General features: G+C 41.6%; 1 protein-coding gene across 1 annotated transcript in view; it reads left to right on the forward strand.

Annotated features, from left to right (window-relative positions):
- Positions 1-17,728, forward strand: part of LOC133851240 (protein SPIRRIG-like) — a 34,088-nt gene that overhangs the window by 11,254 nt on the left and 5,106 nt on the right. Inside the window, exons 14-15 of the mRNA XM_062287570.1 lie at positions 104-1,754; positions 1,864-4,920. Of these exons, the coding sequence (XP_062143554.1) occupies positions 104-1,754; positions 1,864-4,920 (4,708 nt within the window). The remainder of the gene's footprint in view (positions 1-103; positions 1,755-1,863; positions 4,921-17,728) is intronic.

Here is a 17,728-nt window from a genome sequence, read left to right on the forward strand (position 1 = left end):
AATTGTGGGCATCACAGTTTTGGAATGCAAGTGGAGTCTGATTTGTCTTTGAAATTTCTTTTCTTTGTTCTCTTCATTTGTTATCTAATTTCTGATTATGTAGGTATACCACGGTTTGGACGTTTCCATGGGGATATCTATGTCTGTAGACAATGTGTGATTGGTGATACCATCTGCCCAATTGGTGGGATGACTGTTATCTTGGCCCTTATTGAAGCTGCTGAAACTAGGGATATGCTGCACATGGCCCTTACGTTACTTGCTTGTGCACTTCATCAGAATCCCCAAAATGTTAGAGACATGAAGACATACAGGGGATACCATTTGCTTGCTCTATTTCTACGTCGCAGAATGTCATTATTCGACATGCAATCTCTTGAGATCTTTTTCCAGATTGCTGCATGTGAAGCTTCATTTTCTGAACCAAAGAAGTTGGAGAGTATTCGAACTACATTGTCACCTGCTGCAACTGTTCAGGAAAGTAGTTTTGAGGATCTTAATTTGTCAAAGTTCCGTGATGAAATTTCCTCAGTTGGATCTCATGGAGATATGGATGATTTTTCTGCACAGAAAGATTCATTTAGTCATATTTCAGAGCTGGAAAATGCTGATATGCCTGCTGAAACTTCAAATTGCATTGTCTTGTCAAATGCAGATATGGTTGAGCATGTCTTGTTGGATTGGACATTGTGGGTAACAGCCTCAGTTTCAATTCAAATTGCACTGCTGGGATTTCTTGAGCATCTAGTGTCCATGCATTGGTACAGGAACCATAATCTTACAGTTCTGCGTCGAATAAACCTTGTTCAACATTTACTCGTGACTCTGCAGCGGGGTGATGTTGAAGTTCCTGTTTTGGAAAAGTTGGTTGTATTGCTTGGGGTCATTTTAGAAGATGGGTTTCTGGCTTCTGAACTGGAACATGTGGTTAGGTTTGTGATTATGACATTTGATCCACCTGAACTGATACCACGGCGTCCAATCCTGCGAGAGTCAATGGGGAAGCATGTCATTGTGAGAAATATGCTGCTGGAAATGCTAATTGATCTACAAGTAACCATTAAATCAGAAGAGTTGCTTGAGCGGTGGCATAAGATTGTTTCATCCAAACTAATTACATATTTTCTTGACGAAGCCGTTCACCCTACTAGTATGAGATGGATCATGACTCTTCTTGGTGTGTGTCTTACTTCTTCTCCTACCTTTTCTCTAAAATTTCGGACTAGTGGTGGTTATCAAGGTTTGGCACGAGTGCTCCCAAGTTTCTATGATTCCCCAGATATATATTACATTTTGTTCTGTCTGATCTTTGGAAAGCAAGTTTATCCAAGATTACCGGAAGTCCGCATGCTAGACTTTCATGCCCTTATGCCAAGTGATGGAAGTCATGTGGAATTGAAATTTGTGGAACTGTTGGAGTCTGTGATTGCTATGGCGAAATCTACATTTGATAGGTTGAGCATGCAGTCAATGCTTGCCCACCAAACTGGTAATCTTTCCCAGGTTTGTGCTGGCCTTGTGGCCGAGCTTGTGGAGGAAAATGCAGACATGGCTGGAGAGCTGCAGGGTGAAGCACTGATGCATAAGACATATGCAGCACGCTTAATGGGTGGGGAAGCAGCAGCCCCTGCAGCAGCAACTTCAGTTCTGAGATTCATGGTTGATCTGGCAAAAATGTGCCCTCCTTTTTGTTCTCTTTGCAGACGGGTGGAAATTCTTGAAAGCTGCATTGACCTTTATTTTTCATGTGTTAGGTTGGACATGAAGTTCTTTCTTGTTTTTATTTTTATTACTTTTAGCTAATACTTTTTAAACCTATGAATATCTGTTGACTTATTTTCAACTGACTATTTTGTCTTATAGGTCTGCATATGCAGTAAAAATGGCTAAAGAACTCTCTGTTAAGACAGAAGATAAAAACTTGAATGATTGTGATGATACTAGTAGCTCGCAGAATTCTAGCCTGCCTCATGAACAGGAGCAATCTGTCAAAACTTCCATTAGCATTGGAAGCTTCCCTCAAGGGCAGGTAAGTACAAGCTCTGAAGATATGGCTCTGCCGCCAAACTATATGGCCAGTGATAAAGCAGAGATCAATGCTTCTGTGACCCAGCAGGAATTGAACAAATCAGTCCAAGAAGATGCCCAAGCTGCTCAGAGCTTAGATGGTGATAATGTTGACCAGGTGTCTGCCACCTCTAGCACAAATGGATTTAGCTTCCGTGATGTTAAAGGCACTCTTGATCCCATTCAGCCACCGGATTCTCAGAGTTCTGCCTCTCTTACTATGCCTGATTCTCCCATTTTATCAGAGAAATCTAATTCTAGACTACCATTCACACCCTCTTCATCTCCAGTTATTGCCTTGACATCTTGGCTGGGAAGTGCAAGCCATAATGAATCCAGGGCTGCCTTAGTTGCTACTCCTTCCATGGAGTCTTCTGTGTCTGTTAGTGAATTCGATCCATCTTCAGACTTTAAGTCCAGTTCTCAAGGACCATCTGCAGCGAATACCTTCTTTTCTGTCAGTCCAAAGCTTCTTATTGAAATTGATGATTCTGGCTATGGTGGTGGTCCTTGTTCTGCTGGAGCGACGGCGGTTTTAGATTTCATGGCAGAAGTTCTTTCTGACATTGTGACAGAGCAAATAAAAGCATCACAGGTTATAGAAAGCATCTTGGAAAGTGTCCCTCTATACATTGATGCAGATTCTGTGTTAGTTTTCCAGGGTTTGTGCCTTAGTAGACTGATGAACTTCCTTGAAAGGCGTCTCTTGCGTGATGATGAGGAAAATCAGAAAAAGCTGGACAAGGGTCGCTGGTCCTTGAACTTAGATGCGTTGTGCTGGATGATAGTAGATCGTGTATATATGGGTGCTTTTCCTCACCCTTCTGGTGTACTGAAAACTCTTGAGTTCTTGTTATCTATGTTGCAATTGGCAAACAAAGATGGACAAATTGAAGAAGTAGCTCCAACTGGAAAGGGTCTTTTATCGATTGCAAGAGGAAGCAGACAACTTGATGCTTATATTCATTCAATTCTTAAAAATACAAATCGTATGATATTGTATTGTTTCCTTCCATCATTCTTGATCACTATTGGAGAAGATGATCTTCTTTCATGCTTAGGTTTTCTCATTGAACCTAAGAAGAGATTATCCTCATACTTTTCACAAGATGATTCAGGAACTGATATCTGCACGGTCTTACAGTTGTTAGTTGCTCACAGACGAATTATATTCTGTCCCAGTAATATTGATACTGATCTAAATTGCTGTCTTTGTGTGAATTTAATATCTCTTCTCAGTGATCAAAGGCGAAATGTTCAGAATTTGGCCGTTGATGTTATCAAGTATCTACTGGTGCATCGAAGGGCTGCACTAGAAGACCTGCTTGTCTCAAAACCAAACCAAGGACAACACCTGGATGTACTACATGATGGTTTTGACAAATTATTGACTGGGAGTTTACCTGCTTTTTTTGAGTGGCTTCAGAGTAGTGAACAGATTGTGAATAAAGTACTGGAGCAGTGTGCAGCAATTATGTGGAGGCAGTATATTGCCGGATCAGCAAAATTTCCTGGAGTGAGAATAAAGGGCATGGAAGGTCGTCGTAAGAGGGAGATGGGAAGAAGATTACGGGAAACTTCTAAATTAGACCTAAAACACTGGGAACAGGTAAATGAACGCAGGTATGCACTGGAATTAGTTCGTGATTTAATGTCTACTGAGCTGAGAGTTGTCCGTCAAGATAAATACGGGTGGGTTCTTCATGCCGAGAGTGAGTGGCAAACCCTTCTACAACAACTTGTACATGAGCGTGGAATATTCCCAATGCGTAAATCCTCTATGACTGAAGAGCCTGAATGGGAGCTTTGTCCCATTGAGGGTCCATATAGAATGCGCAAAAAGCTTGAGCGCTGCAAATTAAAAATTGATACCATCCAGAATGTTCTTGATGGTCAGTTTGATATAGGGGAAGCAGAGCTGTCCAAAGCAAAAAATGAGAATGGACCTGATGCTTCTGATACTGATTCTCAATTATTTTTTCCTCTTCTGACTGATACTGCCAAACAAAATGGTGTGGATGGCGAGCAGTATGGTCAATCATTTTTTAAAGACTCAGATGATGTAAAAGATGAAGGTTCTGTTAGGAATGGATGGAATGATGACAGAGCTAGTAGTATGAATGAAACAAGCCTTCATTCTGCCCTAGAGTCTGGTGTCAAGTCTAGTTCAGTGTCTGTCCCAATGGCAGAGAGCATACATGAAAGATCTGAACTAGGATCTCCAAGGCAATCTTCTTCTGGGAGAATAGATGACATCAAAGTTACAGAGGATAAATCGGATAAGGAACTAAATGATAATGGAGAATACTTGATCAGACCTTATCTGGAACCTCTTGAAAAGATTCGATTCAGATATAACTGTGAACGGGTTGTAGGTCTTGATAAACATGATGGTATATTTCTGATAGGAGAACTCTGTTTGTATGTAATTGAGAATTTTTATATTGATAACTCTGGGTGCATTTGTGAGAAGGAATGCGTAGATGAACTATCTGTTATTGATCAAGCTTTAGGTGTAAAGAAGGACACTATTGGCAGTATGGATTTCCAGTCCAAATCATCTTCATCTTGTGGTACAACAGTTAAGTCATTGGTTGGAGGAAGGGCATGGGCCTATAATGGTGGTGCATGGGGAAAGGAGAAAGTATGTACTAGTAGTAATCTACCTCACCATTGGCGTATGTGGAAGCTTAATAGTGTTCATGAGCTTTTGAAGCGTGATTACCAGCTGCGTCCTGTTGCTATTGAGATATTTAGCATGGATGGATGCAATGATCTGCTGGTGTTCCACAAAAGAGAGAGAGAAGAAATTTTCAAAAATCTAGTTGCCATGAATCTTCCTCGAAACAGCATGTAAGAATCATACTCCCTACTGGCTCCTTTGTTTTATCTTGTTCATATTGTTTTTGTTATATGGTAGCTTTGTGTTTTTGCATATTTGCCAAAATTCTGTTTGTTATTATTATTATTATTTTATTTGCACATGCACAAATGGATCTTGAATCCATTAGATCACCTTCACCTTGTCCTTAGGAGAGGAAGTGCCATTCGAGTTAGAGCTCATTGGCTCATTAATTCCTACTACCGTCAAATAATTAAAAGTTGGCTCCTTTTACGTGCATTTAGATATGCTTTTGCTAATATAGTATTTTTATTAATGTTTAAAGATCTTGTGCTTAACACGTGCTGTGTGAATGTCTGTTCTTCAACTGCTATTACATATCTTTGTCTTCAACTGCTATTACATATCTTTGTAAGTGTATAGCATTCGAACTTAATGACATAAGATTTTGGTTTTGTGTTTCTATAATGTAACACTCAATACCATACGGCCTTGTATTGATGTCATTGTGTTAAATAATGATATAAGGTATTATATTGGCTTCTTCCCAAGAGGTCATCGGTGAGGTTACCTGGAGTCTTGCTCTTTGTATAGTACTTGTTGGCTTTTGCATTTACATTATATATTCACCATTGGAGTGGCACTTTTCACGTATGCTTGCTTCTTTATTCATTTTCTTCCAAATGAATCAATTGGTTTTCTTTAGCAATCAAAGTGAACCCTGTTTCAGAAAAGGGGGGGGTGGGGTTCCATATTGAATGCAAAGTTGTGCCGAATACACGTTCACTTGAAAAGACCAATGTGAGTCTAATGGTAGTGGTACAGTATTTGCTCTCACAATGTATATGATTTAGTAGACTACAATACAAAATATAAAATAAGAAAACGCCACAAGAATTCATCAGCGAGCTTTAGATCACTCTATGAGGTAGTCGGACCATTTAGAAATGTAAATAGATGGATTTGTTTTAAAACATATAAATCTCCTACATACTCTGCTAAAATAAGAGTGACGAAAGTTAGTAAATGAGATAATTGCAGGGACGGAGATACTTTTTTGGGATGTAGATACAATTGAAAGATTTTGCGAAAAGACTTTATAAACATAAAAGTCCTGGCATGTGATTTCATGTAAAAATGTGGTGACTGAGATAGTAAGATGTTGTACTTATAGAGGGAGAGAGAGGTATGCTAGTTTCGAACTTGAAAGAAGAAAATGCCGGGGGAGGGGGGGGGGGGGGGGGGAATTCCACTTTTTCCAAAGACCATTGGCAGGGGATGTTTGTCAAATATTTTTACTATAGCCCTCATCAAGAAAAACTGCAACATGACATCTTAGTGCTACCGTTAACTGTTGAAACACACGATTTGATTAAAGGAAAGGAGTTCCTAGTTATGTGATGGAAACATTTTTGTTGTTGGATGAAAACATTATTTAGTACAATGCAAATTATTATGACATTCCCCCCTGGCTTATGCATAGGTAAATAACTGTACTAGAGAACTCCTAAGCAGGTGTTGTCCCGCGTGTGCTTGATGTATACAAAAGAAGCCCCTAGCCAATAGAAAGTCGCAACAACTCATATTCACTAATTTAGAATTGCTAGTTTGCAGGGATGTGGTGACTTTGGCGTTGTGTCTAGGGATGGTGAACCTATTGAAGAAGAAACATCGAGAAGGCAAGAAGGGACAGAAGCCTTTTTGGTGATAAGCTCAAACTGCGTTCCTTCAGAAAATCCCTGATTCGTATAAAAAAGGATGGGATGCGATGAGGTGTTTAAACTGGTTGGATTTGGGCTTGAGCTCTTGTGCGTGTGGACTACTAGGTCCGTCACCTAAGCCATATTAGCTCAAAGCCCATGTGTGCAAAGTCCAACTAAAGGCTTGAGTGCGAGGCTAAAGGCTCATGACACAAAAGGAAAGGCCCCAAAGGCCTTTGAGGGTTCTCGGCCCAAATTTGTTTTTGAACCCAAGTTGCAGTTACTGGGTTCTCACCTAAAAAAGGGGTCGGGTTTGGGTCAGCCCAGTGACCCGGGAGCGTTGACCTCAGCTGGTGGCTTGACCGCCGCCTCCCAACTCCGGCTATCATTCCTAGCAAGTTTGTCCCTTCCAGCACCTTTGTTGGTTTGTTTGTTTTCGAGCATCATCCTTGGTCAGAGGAGGGGTTAGGAACAAAGGCCAGAGGCTTTGGCCCTGGGGTAGCATCGGGGACGACTTTTAACCATCACCTAGTATCATAGCCCTCCGATACTCTCTCTACATCACTTTCAGCAGTTGCTCGTAGTGGGCTTCCCTGGTGCAACAAGGTATCGGCGAGACAAGCTGGTTCAACGACGTCGTGTGACCTTCAACTCGTATTAGAGTTTGCCGGCCCAATCTTTCCACCACTCTCAGTAGTTGGCACCTTCATCCCTGGACCGGTTGAGGGTAGTCAGTTTGGCTTCCCTTCCCTTTAGGTATTTTATCTCTTTGCCCCTTGCTCTTCTTCGGGCATAGGTGTTGTCTATGGGGGCTTTGGTTTTGCTCGGAATGCCTTGGGGGATGGATTTGAGGTGCGATGGGGGAAATGGAGATGAGGAGCTTTTCAATGGGGTGGATGCCTCTCTATGCACCCATCTAAGCTCTTATCCCCAAACTGTGTTGGGGAATTCGAGCGGCTCAAGTCTTGAGTGAGAGATTGGGTGGTGCAAATAGCAACAAAAATTCATTGGCTTGTGGGGGTCTCGTGTGAGGGTTTTGAAAAGCATTTTTTGGCTCTTCTTATAGCTATTGAAGTTGAAGCTCGCCGTAGGCAGCAAGGCTTAGTCTCTAGTTCTAAACAAAGGAACAGAGGGAGTAGGGAATTGAGAAGTTTTAAGTGTTCTATTAATTATGATTCCAAAGGTGAGAGCTCAAGCCCATGGTATAGGTAGGAAAGGGTGTTATCATTTTTTATTTTATTTATTTATTTATTTTTTATAAAGCCTAAATTGTTATCATGGAATGTGAGGGGGTTGAATGAGGGGGATAAATGTCTAAGGTTGAGGAACTTACTCAGAGAGTGGAAGGTTGACATTGTTTTCAAGAAACCAAGCTTGAAGTTATGTCTCGTAGTGTTGTGCGTAGTTTGTGGGGTTGCCATCATGTGGATTAGTGTTGTTTAAGACTCCAGAGGGCTTCAAGTGGTGTTTTGATTATGTGGGATAAGAGAGGTGGAGAAGATCGATGAGTGTGTGGGGGAATTTTCTTTGGCTGTCATCTTTAGAAATGTTGAGGATCATTTCACTTGGGCATTTGCAAGTGTCTATGGCCCTAATTCCAATAGGGATAAAAGGCTTCTTTGGGATGAAGTTGCTGATTTGTTCATTCACTTTTGCCAGATTCCCTAGTGAGAGATCGGGTGAAGCTTGTTTATTCCAAGCAATGATGGAGTTTTTTGATTTCAGTTTGGATCATGGCCTGATGGATCTCCCTCTTGTTGGCGGAACTTTTACCTGGTCAAATAATCGGGAATCCCCCTCTTGTTGCAGAATTGATAGGTTCTCGGTTTCCTTGGAGTGGGAAGCCCTGTTTCCTAGTATGTCCTAGAGTAGGCTTCCTAGAACCTAGACTTTGCTCGGATCATTTCTTGATCCTCCTCGATTGTGATGACTTTCATAGGGATAGTTGGTCCTTCAAATTTGAAAATATGTGGCTAAAGTTTGTGGGCTTTGTGGACATAGTGAAACAGTGGTGGGACTCTTATCTCTTCCAAGGCTCACCCAGCTTCAATTTAGGTAGCAAACTCAGGGCTTTGAAAGTTGATTTAAAGAGATGGAATGAGGAGGTGTTTGGCAATGTAGAGAGGAAGAAGAAGATCCTCTTGGAAGAACTACGTGTTTTTGGTATCATAGAAGAAGAGAGCGCCTTAGGTGTTGAAGAGAGAGTATGAAGAATGCAAAAATTGTTAGCGAAACAGAAAGATCCACTCATATGGAGGAAGTGAGTTGGAGGCAAAAATCTAAGATCTTGTGGCTCAAAGAGGGTGACAAGTGCACAAAGTTTTTTCACATAATGGCTAACTCCAAAAGAAGAAAGAACTCCATCAACTCCTTGTTGATTGATGGTACAATTTCTACCAATTGGTCGGAGATCAGCGAGCAGATTGTCCAAGTATGTTATACATCGAGCAGTTTAGTTGTAGGTCAGGGCTGGAAGGTCTTTCTTTCATTCTATTGATGAGGCGGAGGCTAGTTGGTTGGAGAGAGATTTTGAGGAAAGGGAGGTGTGGGAGGTAGTGAAAACTATGAATAGTGACAAGGTGCGGGGCCCTGACAGTTTCTCTACGGCTTTCTTCTAGGCTTGTTGGGTTGTTTTGAAAGTTTTTCGTGACTTCCATGCTAGTGGCAAGTTTGAGAGAAGCTTAAATGCTACGTTCCTTTCCCTCATTCAAAAGATTCCAAGGACTGTTGACCTCAAAGATTTTCGCTCGATCAGTCTAGTGGGTAGCATCTACAAGATTAGTGCAAAGATCCTAGCAAATAGGCTCAAGATGGTGTTGGAGAAGATTATTTCGAAGTTACAGAATGTGTTTATTCGAGGTAGGCAGATCCTAGATCCTATTGGAATTGCCAATGAATGCCTTGATAGTAAAATGAAATCTGGAGATTTGAGGGGTTATTTGTAAAATTGACTTGGAGAAAGCATCATGATGTTAATTGGGACTTTTTACTGTATATGTTGAGAAGGTGTGGGTTTGGGGGGAAATGGTGCTCTTGAATAACCATTGCATTTCCTCGGTGTTGGTAAACGGCTCTCCCACAGGCATTTTTAGTAGCTCTCGTGGCTTGAGTCAAGGGGACACTCTGTCTCCTTTGTTGTTTGTCATTGTAATGGAAGCGTTAGGTAGGATGATTTTTGTTGCAGTGAGTGGAGGTTTGTTGTTAGGCTCTCTATGGGGATAGGGATTGACATCTCTCACCTTTTGTTTGCTGATGGTGCCTTGATTTTCTGTGGGGCAAACCCAAATCATCTACATAATCTATGTGGCTTATTCTAATGTTTTGAAGCTGTGTCAGGTTTGAAGACGAACTTAGCCAAGTTGGAATCGGTTCTTGTTGGAAATGTTGATAATGTGGCTGAGTTGGCTAGGATTCTGGGTGGTGGGGTTGCGTCTTTGCTCTTGAAGAGCCTGTTTGAGATTGCGTTATAGAGCTTAAAAAGTGCTTTTAGTATATAAAAAGCTGTGCCAAGAAAAAATGGATCCATTTGGCAAAAAACTTCAGAACTTTTGCGCTAAAAAGAAGCCCAAAACTGTGTTTTGGAGGAAGCTTAAATATAAGGCTTTTTCTATAGACAAAACTCTATTTTCTAACGTAATCTCAAACAAGCTTGAAGTATTTTGGTCTTCCTTTGGGGGCTTCCCACAAGGCCAAGCATATATGAGACTGTGTCATTGAGAAGATAGTTCGTCGGTAGGCTAGTTAGAAAATGTTGTATTTGTCTGTGGGTGGTAGGCTTACCCTTATCAAGAGCACCCTTTCCAATTTATCTACGTACTTTATATTAAATTACCACTTGTCCTAAAAGCTTAAGCTAATAGGAATAGGTAAATTTAATTATTTAATCATATACTTTAACACTCCCCTTCATGTTTGGGCTCAAACTCTCTTTTAATAGGTAAGCCCCAACACGTGGAATATTTAATTGAAATGGGAGGTAAATGACGGAGTCAAGGTTCGAACTCAAGATCTTTGCTTTGATATCATGTTAAATTACCACTTGTCCTAAAAGCTTAAGCTAATGGGAATAGGTAAAATTTAATTATTTAATCATATACTTTAACACTTTATGTCCTCTTTCCTCTCCATACGGGTGTTACAAACCGTATAGAGAAGCTTCAACGCGATTTTTTATTGGGTGGGTTAGGCGAAGAGTTCAAATCACTTGGTGAGCTGGTTCAATATTTGTATGCTAATCTTTGAGGAAGGGTTGTGGATTAGAAACTTGTTGAGGTTCAATCATGCTCTCATAGGTAAATGACTTTGGCGCTATGGGCTTGAAAGAGAGGCTTGGTGGAGAGTTGTAGTGGACGCTAAATATGAAAGTTCATGGGAAGGGTGGTGCTCTAGGGAGCCTGTTGCGGCATATGGGTTGGGGTTATGAAAGAATATAGATATATATATATATATTTTTATAAGTAAGCGAAATATCATTAAAAACGCAAAGTGCAGTCAAATTCACAGGGAGTATACAAGAGAAGCGTCTAAGACGGATAAGAAAAAAGAACAAAAAAATTATGAAAGCTAATCACTAAGGGAGCTAGGAATGCAGCAGTCCAAGTGAACAAAGAATAAAATAAGAAAGTTTTGAGCTCTTCAATCGTCCTTTCTTTGTACTCGAAGTTTTTTTTATTTCGTTCCCTCCACAAGCACCACAAAAGGCAAGAAGGAACCATCTTCCACACAACCGCACTTTGAGCACGACCACCCGTCTACTAGCAAGCAAATAAATCTATTATCCGAAGAGGCATAGCCCAAGACAAACTGAAGCTGTTGAAGATGGCATTCCATAATGAGGAACCTCACAATGGAGAAGAAGGTGGTCTATAGTCTTCCCATTGATTTTGCACATTCAACATCTATCAATCACAATGACATGCCTGTTTTGATTATCCAAGGTAAGGATCTTCTCTAGCGCCGCCGACCAAGCAAAAAAAGCCACTTTCAAGGGAACTTTGGTCCGTCAAATACTTTTCCAAGGGAAAGGATCTTCCTCTTTGTATGCAAGGACCTTATAGAAAGAACTAACAACAAACTTCCCTTTGTGAGAAGGAGTCCACCAAAGCTTGTCATCCCCTTCACTTCTCATTCTAAAGGAATACAACAAGGTGAAGAAGGAAGCCAAGACATCTACCTTCCAGTCGTGGGCTGCTCGAATAAAGCTGACATCCCACTAAAGTGAACCACTCTCCGAAACCAAGTGAGCTATAACAAGTGCATCCTTGTCATGAGCAAATCTTGAGGGTCATCTCTCCATACTATACATCATGCCAAAATTTGATCCTAGACCAATGTCCTAAAATAAATTTGGTATGACTACAAAACAAACTTCACCACTTCCTTATATACTTCCAAAGCCCCACTCCATTTGACTAGGGGTGTACATCCGGTTGCGGTTATTTGGTCATAACCACAACCGCGACCACAACCGAGGTACCTGGTTATTCTCATTTCAATAATTGCAACCGCAACCGGTAGATCAGTTGCGGTTTTTACTGACCGCCGGTTATTCGGTTATTGAAAATCGGTTATTAACCAGATAACCGATTTTCGTATATTGTTTAATCTTTTCAACTCTTTTTTTTTTTTAATCCAATATTTAGCCATTCAATATTCTATGCTAAATACTAAATATTAATACTATTATCACCTTTCATTCAATATAAATAAAATGATTGCAAATAAACATAAATTCGTTGCAGTGGAATTTGATACTTTCCAGAATGGTGGATTGGATCCGCTTGACCCAATTTGTGAGCACTTTGGTATCAATATCAACAACATGACATCTTGGAACTCGACAACATGCTATAGCATCATTAAGGACAATATAACATATAGTTGCGAAATCTCCACAACCACAGCCATACAATAATGAAAAAGAAAGCAAGGCATTTGGTGGTGGGGCTGAGCGTGGGTGGATGTGTTTTAATTATGGGTTTGGAATGGTTTGGCTTATGAAAAGGAAGAAGCGGGCTAGAGGGGGGGGAGATGAGGATTTGGGTTTTGATCTTTCCATGGATGACGGATTTGAATGTGGTACTGGACCAAAGAAATTCTCCTACAAAGAATTGGTAATATAGACAATTTTCCTTTTTTTATTTTTAATTTTTATTATATATATATAAAATAAAAAAAAAAATCGGTTACTAGTTATCCGGTTATTAACATACTTTTTAAAATGCTATAACCGGTAACTGCAACCGGGTACTCTCGGTTATCCGGTTGCTGTTATTTTCGGTTTCTGGTTTCTCCGGTTAGCGGTTGTTGGTGGTTATTATCGGTTACCGGTTATTTCCGGTTAATTATCGCCCCTCTTGTACACCCCTACATGAGACCAAGGGGGGTCTAAGGAGCACCACCCATCCCACACACCATCATACTTAGCATCCACAATAACTTTCCACAAAGCCTCTTTCTCATGCACATAACGCCACAACCACTTCCCTAACAGAGCCCTGTTGAAGATCCTCAAGTTCCGAATGCCCAAGCCTCCTTCAAAAATAAGGGAACAAACTTTGGACCAACTAACCAGGTGATATTTCAACTCATCACCTAATCCTCCCCATAAGAAATCTTGATGGAGCTTCTCAATACGATTTGTCACACTAGTAGGAATAGGGAAAAGAGACAAGAAATACGTAGGAAGATTGGAAAGAGTGATATTTATAAGGGTAACCCTACTACCCTCGGACAGATACATCTGCTTCCAACTACCCAACCGCCTCTCAATCTTTCCAACAACACCAGCCCAAATAGACTTGGCCTTAAAAGAGACCCCCAACAGAAGACCAAGATACTTCAAAGGTAGCGAGGAAACCCCATAACCCAAGATTCTAGCCAAACCATCCGTATTATCTACAACCCACAGAAACCAAAATAGACTTGGCCAAGTTAATCTTCAAATCTGAGGCAGCTTCAAAACACAAGAACAACGCACGAAGATAGTGAAGATGGTCAGGATTAGCCCCACAAAAAACCAAAGTACCGTCCGCGAACAACAAATGTGAAATGTTAACCACCTCAGAGCCTCTAGATCCCACTGAGAAGCCTGGAAGAAGACCTCTCTGGACAGTAGTAGTGAGTAACTTAGAGCCTCCATAATGATGACGAACTGAAGAGGAGATAGAGGATCACCCTGTCTTAGCTCGCGAGAGCTACTAAAGAAACCAACCCATTCACCAAGACATAAGTGCACCGAAGAAATGCAATGTGCTATCAAAGAACACAATTTCTCCCAAAAACCACATCTTCTCAGCATATACAATAAAAAATCCCAGTAAACATGATCATAAAAGCCTTCTCAATATCCAGCTTGCAAAGCAACCCTGGCTCACTGGATTTGAGGCGGCTATCCAAACACTCATTTGCTATAAGAACTAAATCGAGGATGTGCCTACTTTCACAAAAGCATTATGAGGTTTTGAGATAATCTTCGCCACAACCCTTCTCAATCTATTCGCGAGAACTTTAGCAATGATCTTGTAAACTCCACTTACGAGACTAATAGGCCAAAAATCTTTAAGATCCAAAGTCCCAGACTTCTTTGGAATTAGAGCAATAAAAGTGGCATTAAGGCTTTTGACAAACTTACTATGAGCATGAAATTCTTGGAAAACCCCCATGATATCAGTCTTGATCACATCCCAACAGTCTTGGAAGAATGGGATAGAGAACCCATCAGGACCTGTAGCCTTATCTTTGTTCATGCCTTTAACCACCTCTAAAACCTCCCTTTCCTCAAAAAGCTCTAACGAAGAGGCCTGTACCGCATCCAAAGAGTTGAAAGCAAGGTCATCCAACCTCGGCCACCAACTGTACAGTTCAGCAAATAAGGTCTCATAGAACTGAGCAGCATAATCCGTAATAATCGGCTGATCGGGAGAAAAAAAGCCATTGACAGAGAGAGACTCGATGGCATTGAACCTCCTATTCGAGTTGGCTGCCCAAAATGAAATTTTAGTGCATTTATCACCCTCTTTAAGCCAGAGAACCCTAGAATTTTGTCTCCAACTGATCTCTTCCTGAAGAATAGTATTTTCCAAATCTCTAATAACAAAATATTTCCTCACCTTCTCGTTGGGAGCTAATCCACGTTCTTCCTCTAATCTGTCAAGATCACCCAACTCTTCCATACAAGCTTGTTTAAGAACCTCCACATTACCAAACTCCTGCTCGTTCCACCTCTAAAGATCAACCTTTAAGGCCTTAAGCTACTGAGCAAAGATGAAGCTAGGAGAGCCTTGAAAACGATAAGACGACCATCAAAGTTTCACCCTATCCACAAACCCATCAGCCTTTAACCACATATTCTCAAACTTGAACGGTCTAGAACCCCATTGAATACCACCACAATCAAGGAGAATAGGGAAGTGATCAGAGCACAATCTATGAAGCCTTTTTTGGAATAGACCTGGAAACTTGACTTTCCAATCTGAAGAAACAAGAAACCTATCAATACGACACCAAGATGAGATATCCTGATTATTGGACCACGTAAACGACCCTCCTGCAATGGGAAGATCCATAAGACCCTGCTCATAAATAAACTCCGAAAACTCTATCATAGCGACGCTAAAGCGAACATCTCTTGATCTTTTAATAGGAAAACGAGTGATATTAAAATCACCCCAATGCACCAGGGCAACTTCCACCAAGAAATAAGGCCTGCCAACTCATCCTAGAGAGACCTTCTAATAATGTCATTATTAGGACCGTAGACCCATGTGAAAGCCCAAGAAAAGTCATCAGCTACGCTTCTAAAAAACAGGCAACAACAAACTCTCTCACGTACACTTCTATCCTCTTGTCCCACGTAAGCAAAATACCACCAAAAGCCCCACAAGAGGCTAAATAACATCAATCAACAAAATGACAACCCCACAAGCTTCTCACGATGTTGTTAGATAGAATCTTCAGTTTAGTTTCTTGCAAGCAAGTAATGCCCGCCTTCCATTGCCTAATGAAATTTCTAACTTTCAACTGCTTGCCACCCTCGTTTAACCCTATAACATTCCATGAAAGAATTTTAGGCTTCATAACAAACCTCTATGAACCCTTCCCTTGCTCTTGCCACGAGAAGTGCTGCCATAATGTGCGTCATAATTAATAGAACAAGCTAACCTATTCATTTCCCTCATACCTTTGTTACCCAAATTCAAGCTAGGGCCCGCTTCCTTCTCATCATTTGTGGCTACAATATCCTCAAACAAGGCTGAAAGCCGTCCTTCGAAACCATCACACGAAAGCCCCACCAAGTGACTAAACTCATGAATCAAATGGAATACCCAATTTGAAGACCACTTCCTAGACTTCCCCCTAAACTTATCTGTTGGACAGCAAGACAATGGAGTAGGCTCCTTTGGAAACAAATCCAATTCCATAAAACTCCTTTGCCCCAAGTCAAAAGATGAGGGAGAAGTGTGAGTAAACGGGACAGCCACCAAAGAATCCTCCAGAGAGCTCTGAGGACTAAGAATGGGGACAGGGCTTCACGGTACAAGGCACAACACCATAGGGAGGCACTCGAAGACCCTAACCCAGCCCAAACAATCACAGCTACACGAGAAACCACCAAGGCTTTACTGGCAGAAACCAAAGGCACTTCTAGACCCAAGGCTCTCTGGCAGAGGTTGAAAATCGGCAGGATTTGACCCAAAAGCCAGCTTCAACTGAAGATAAGAGCTTGCCAGAACAGGAATGCTAGGGGAAGGAGGCAGCGAGACTAAAACCAAGCCATTGACATCCTCTGGCTTTGCTGGAGGTTACTGAACAACCCCAACACCGTCAGAACCCTTCGCCGAACCTGAGCCTTCCATCGGTATCACATCGGTAGGATCTGACCTTGAAAACAACTTCGATAGAGGAGAAGAGTCGGCAAACGTACCAATAGAGGAGCTCACCGGAACAGAAACTCCAAAAAACGGAGGCGGCGAGACAAAAACCAAGCCACTGGCAACCTCTGACCTTGCCGGAGATGACTCAACATTCCTAACACCGCCAAACCCCATCCTCGGAACCAAGCCCTCCACTGGAAGCACAACCGCCAATGCAAAACCTTGTGACTCTCTAGGCTTCAGGACGTGTGAGTTGGGCTTAGGGTTCTTTTGAGCCCAACACTTTTTCCTCTTCTTTCGCCCAACAACTTTGGGCTTAAAGCTAGGGCCACACATTTCTAGCCCTTCAAAGACACTAATTAGAGCTCGGTCCACTTCAGCCTTTAAATTCACGAGATGGCACTTCCACTCCCAAAGAAGAGTATGCGACACCCTCTTTTCTGTCAGCTTGCCCTCTCCTGCGAAATTATCACCAAAATGGCAAGCAAGCTTGCCTCGAGCAGTAGAGCCAGTTTGTGCGTTAGATGGAGACAAACCCATCATGTTCTCTGCAGCACAGTGGTCCTTACCCAGTGGATTCACTAACTACATCATCGTCTTCTCCACCTCTGAGAGGCTGACCGTTGAACGTAGAACCTCCGCATAAGATGGCGCATCAACTTTGCTAAAAGACCTAGACCCTCTAGTAATAGCAGAACTCTGAACCAGCCATGGCTCTACCAAATTCCTAGACTCCTTCAACACTGATGATGGAGGAACAAGCCCAGACCCAATCGAAGCTTCGAAAAAGGCAATAACCGTAACCAACTCAACGGCAAAACAGCTCCAGCCCTGCCCTTCACGACCTTCTGGAATCAAAATGATTCCCTCTTCAGCCACCCACAACATAGACTGCCACCTCAAAGTACTTGCCAGCCAGATTATCATATCTCCTAACAATGAGAACCTTCAACCCCTCCCTAAAAGACTTGACAAACTCCTTATCCCCCGGATACCGCAATAAGTTCTCCATCGTCGAAGCCAACCAAACTAAGCTTTGAGCTCCCAAAAAAACCAACCCAGAGAAACTCCTTTTTTCCAATCTCAAATACCGAGGCTCCTTACCACCGAGAACACAAAAGTTTTAGCCTCCACGAAACACCGTCTCTCTCCATGTTACTTGTTTGCAAGTATTATCATTAAACTCCTCCCCCTTGTTTGGGGGAAGTTTTCAAGTCATACTAGATTTGAGGTGGGAGATGGCT

The sequence above is a fragment of the Alnus glutinosa genome, chromosome 12 (genome assembly GCF_958979055.1).
Source record: "Alnus glutinosa chromosome 12, dhAlnGlut1.1, whole genome shotgun sequence".
In the NCBI taxonomy this organism is placed as follows: Eukaryota; Viridiplantae; Streptophyta; class Magnoliopsida; order Fagales; family Betulaceae; genus Alnus; species Alnus glutinosa.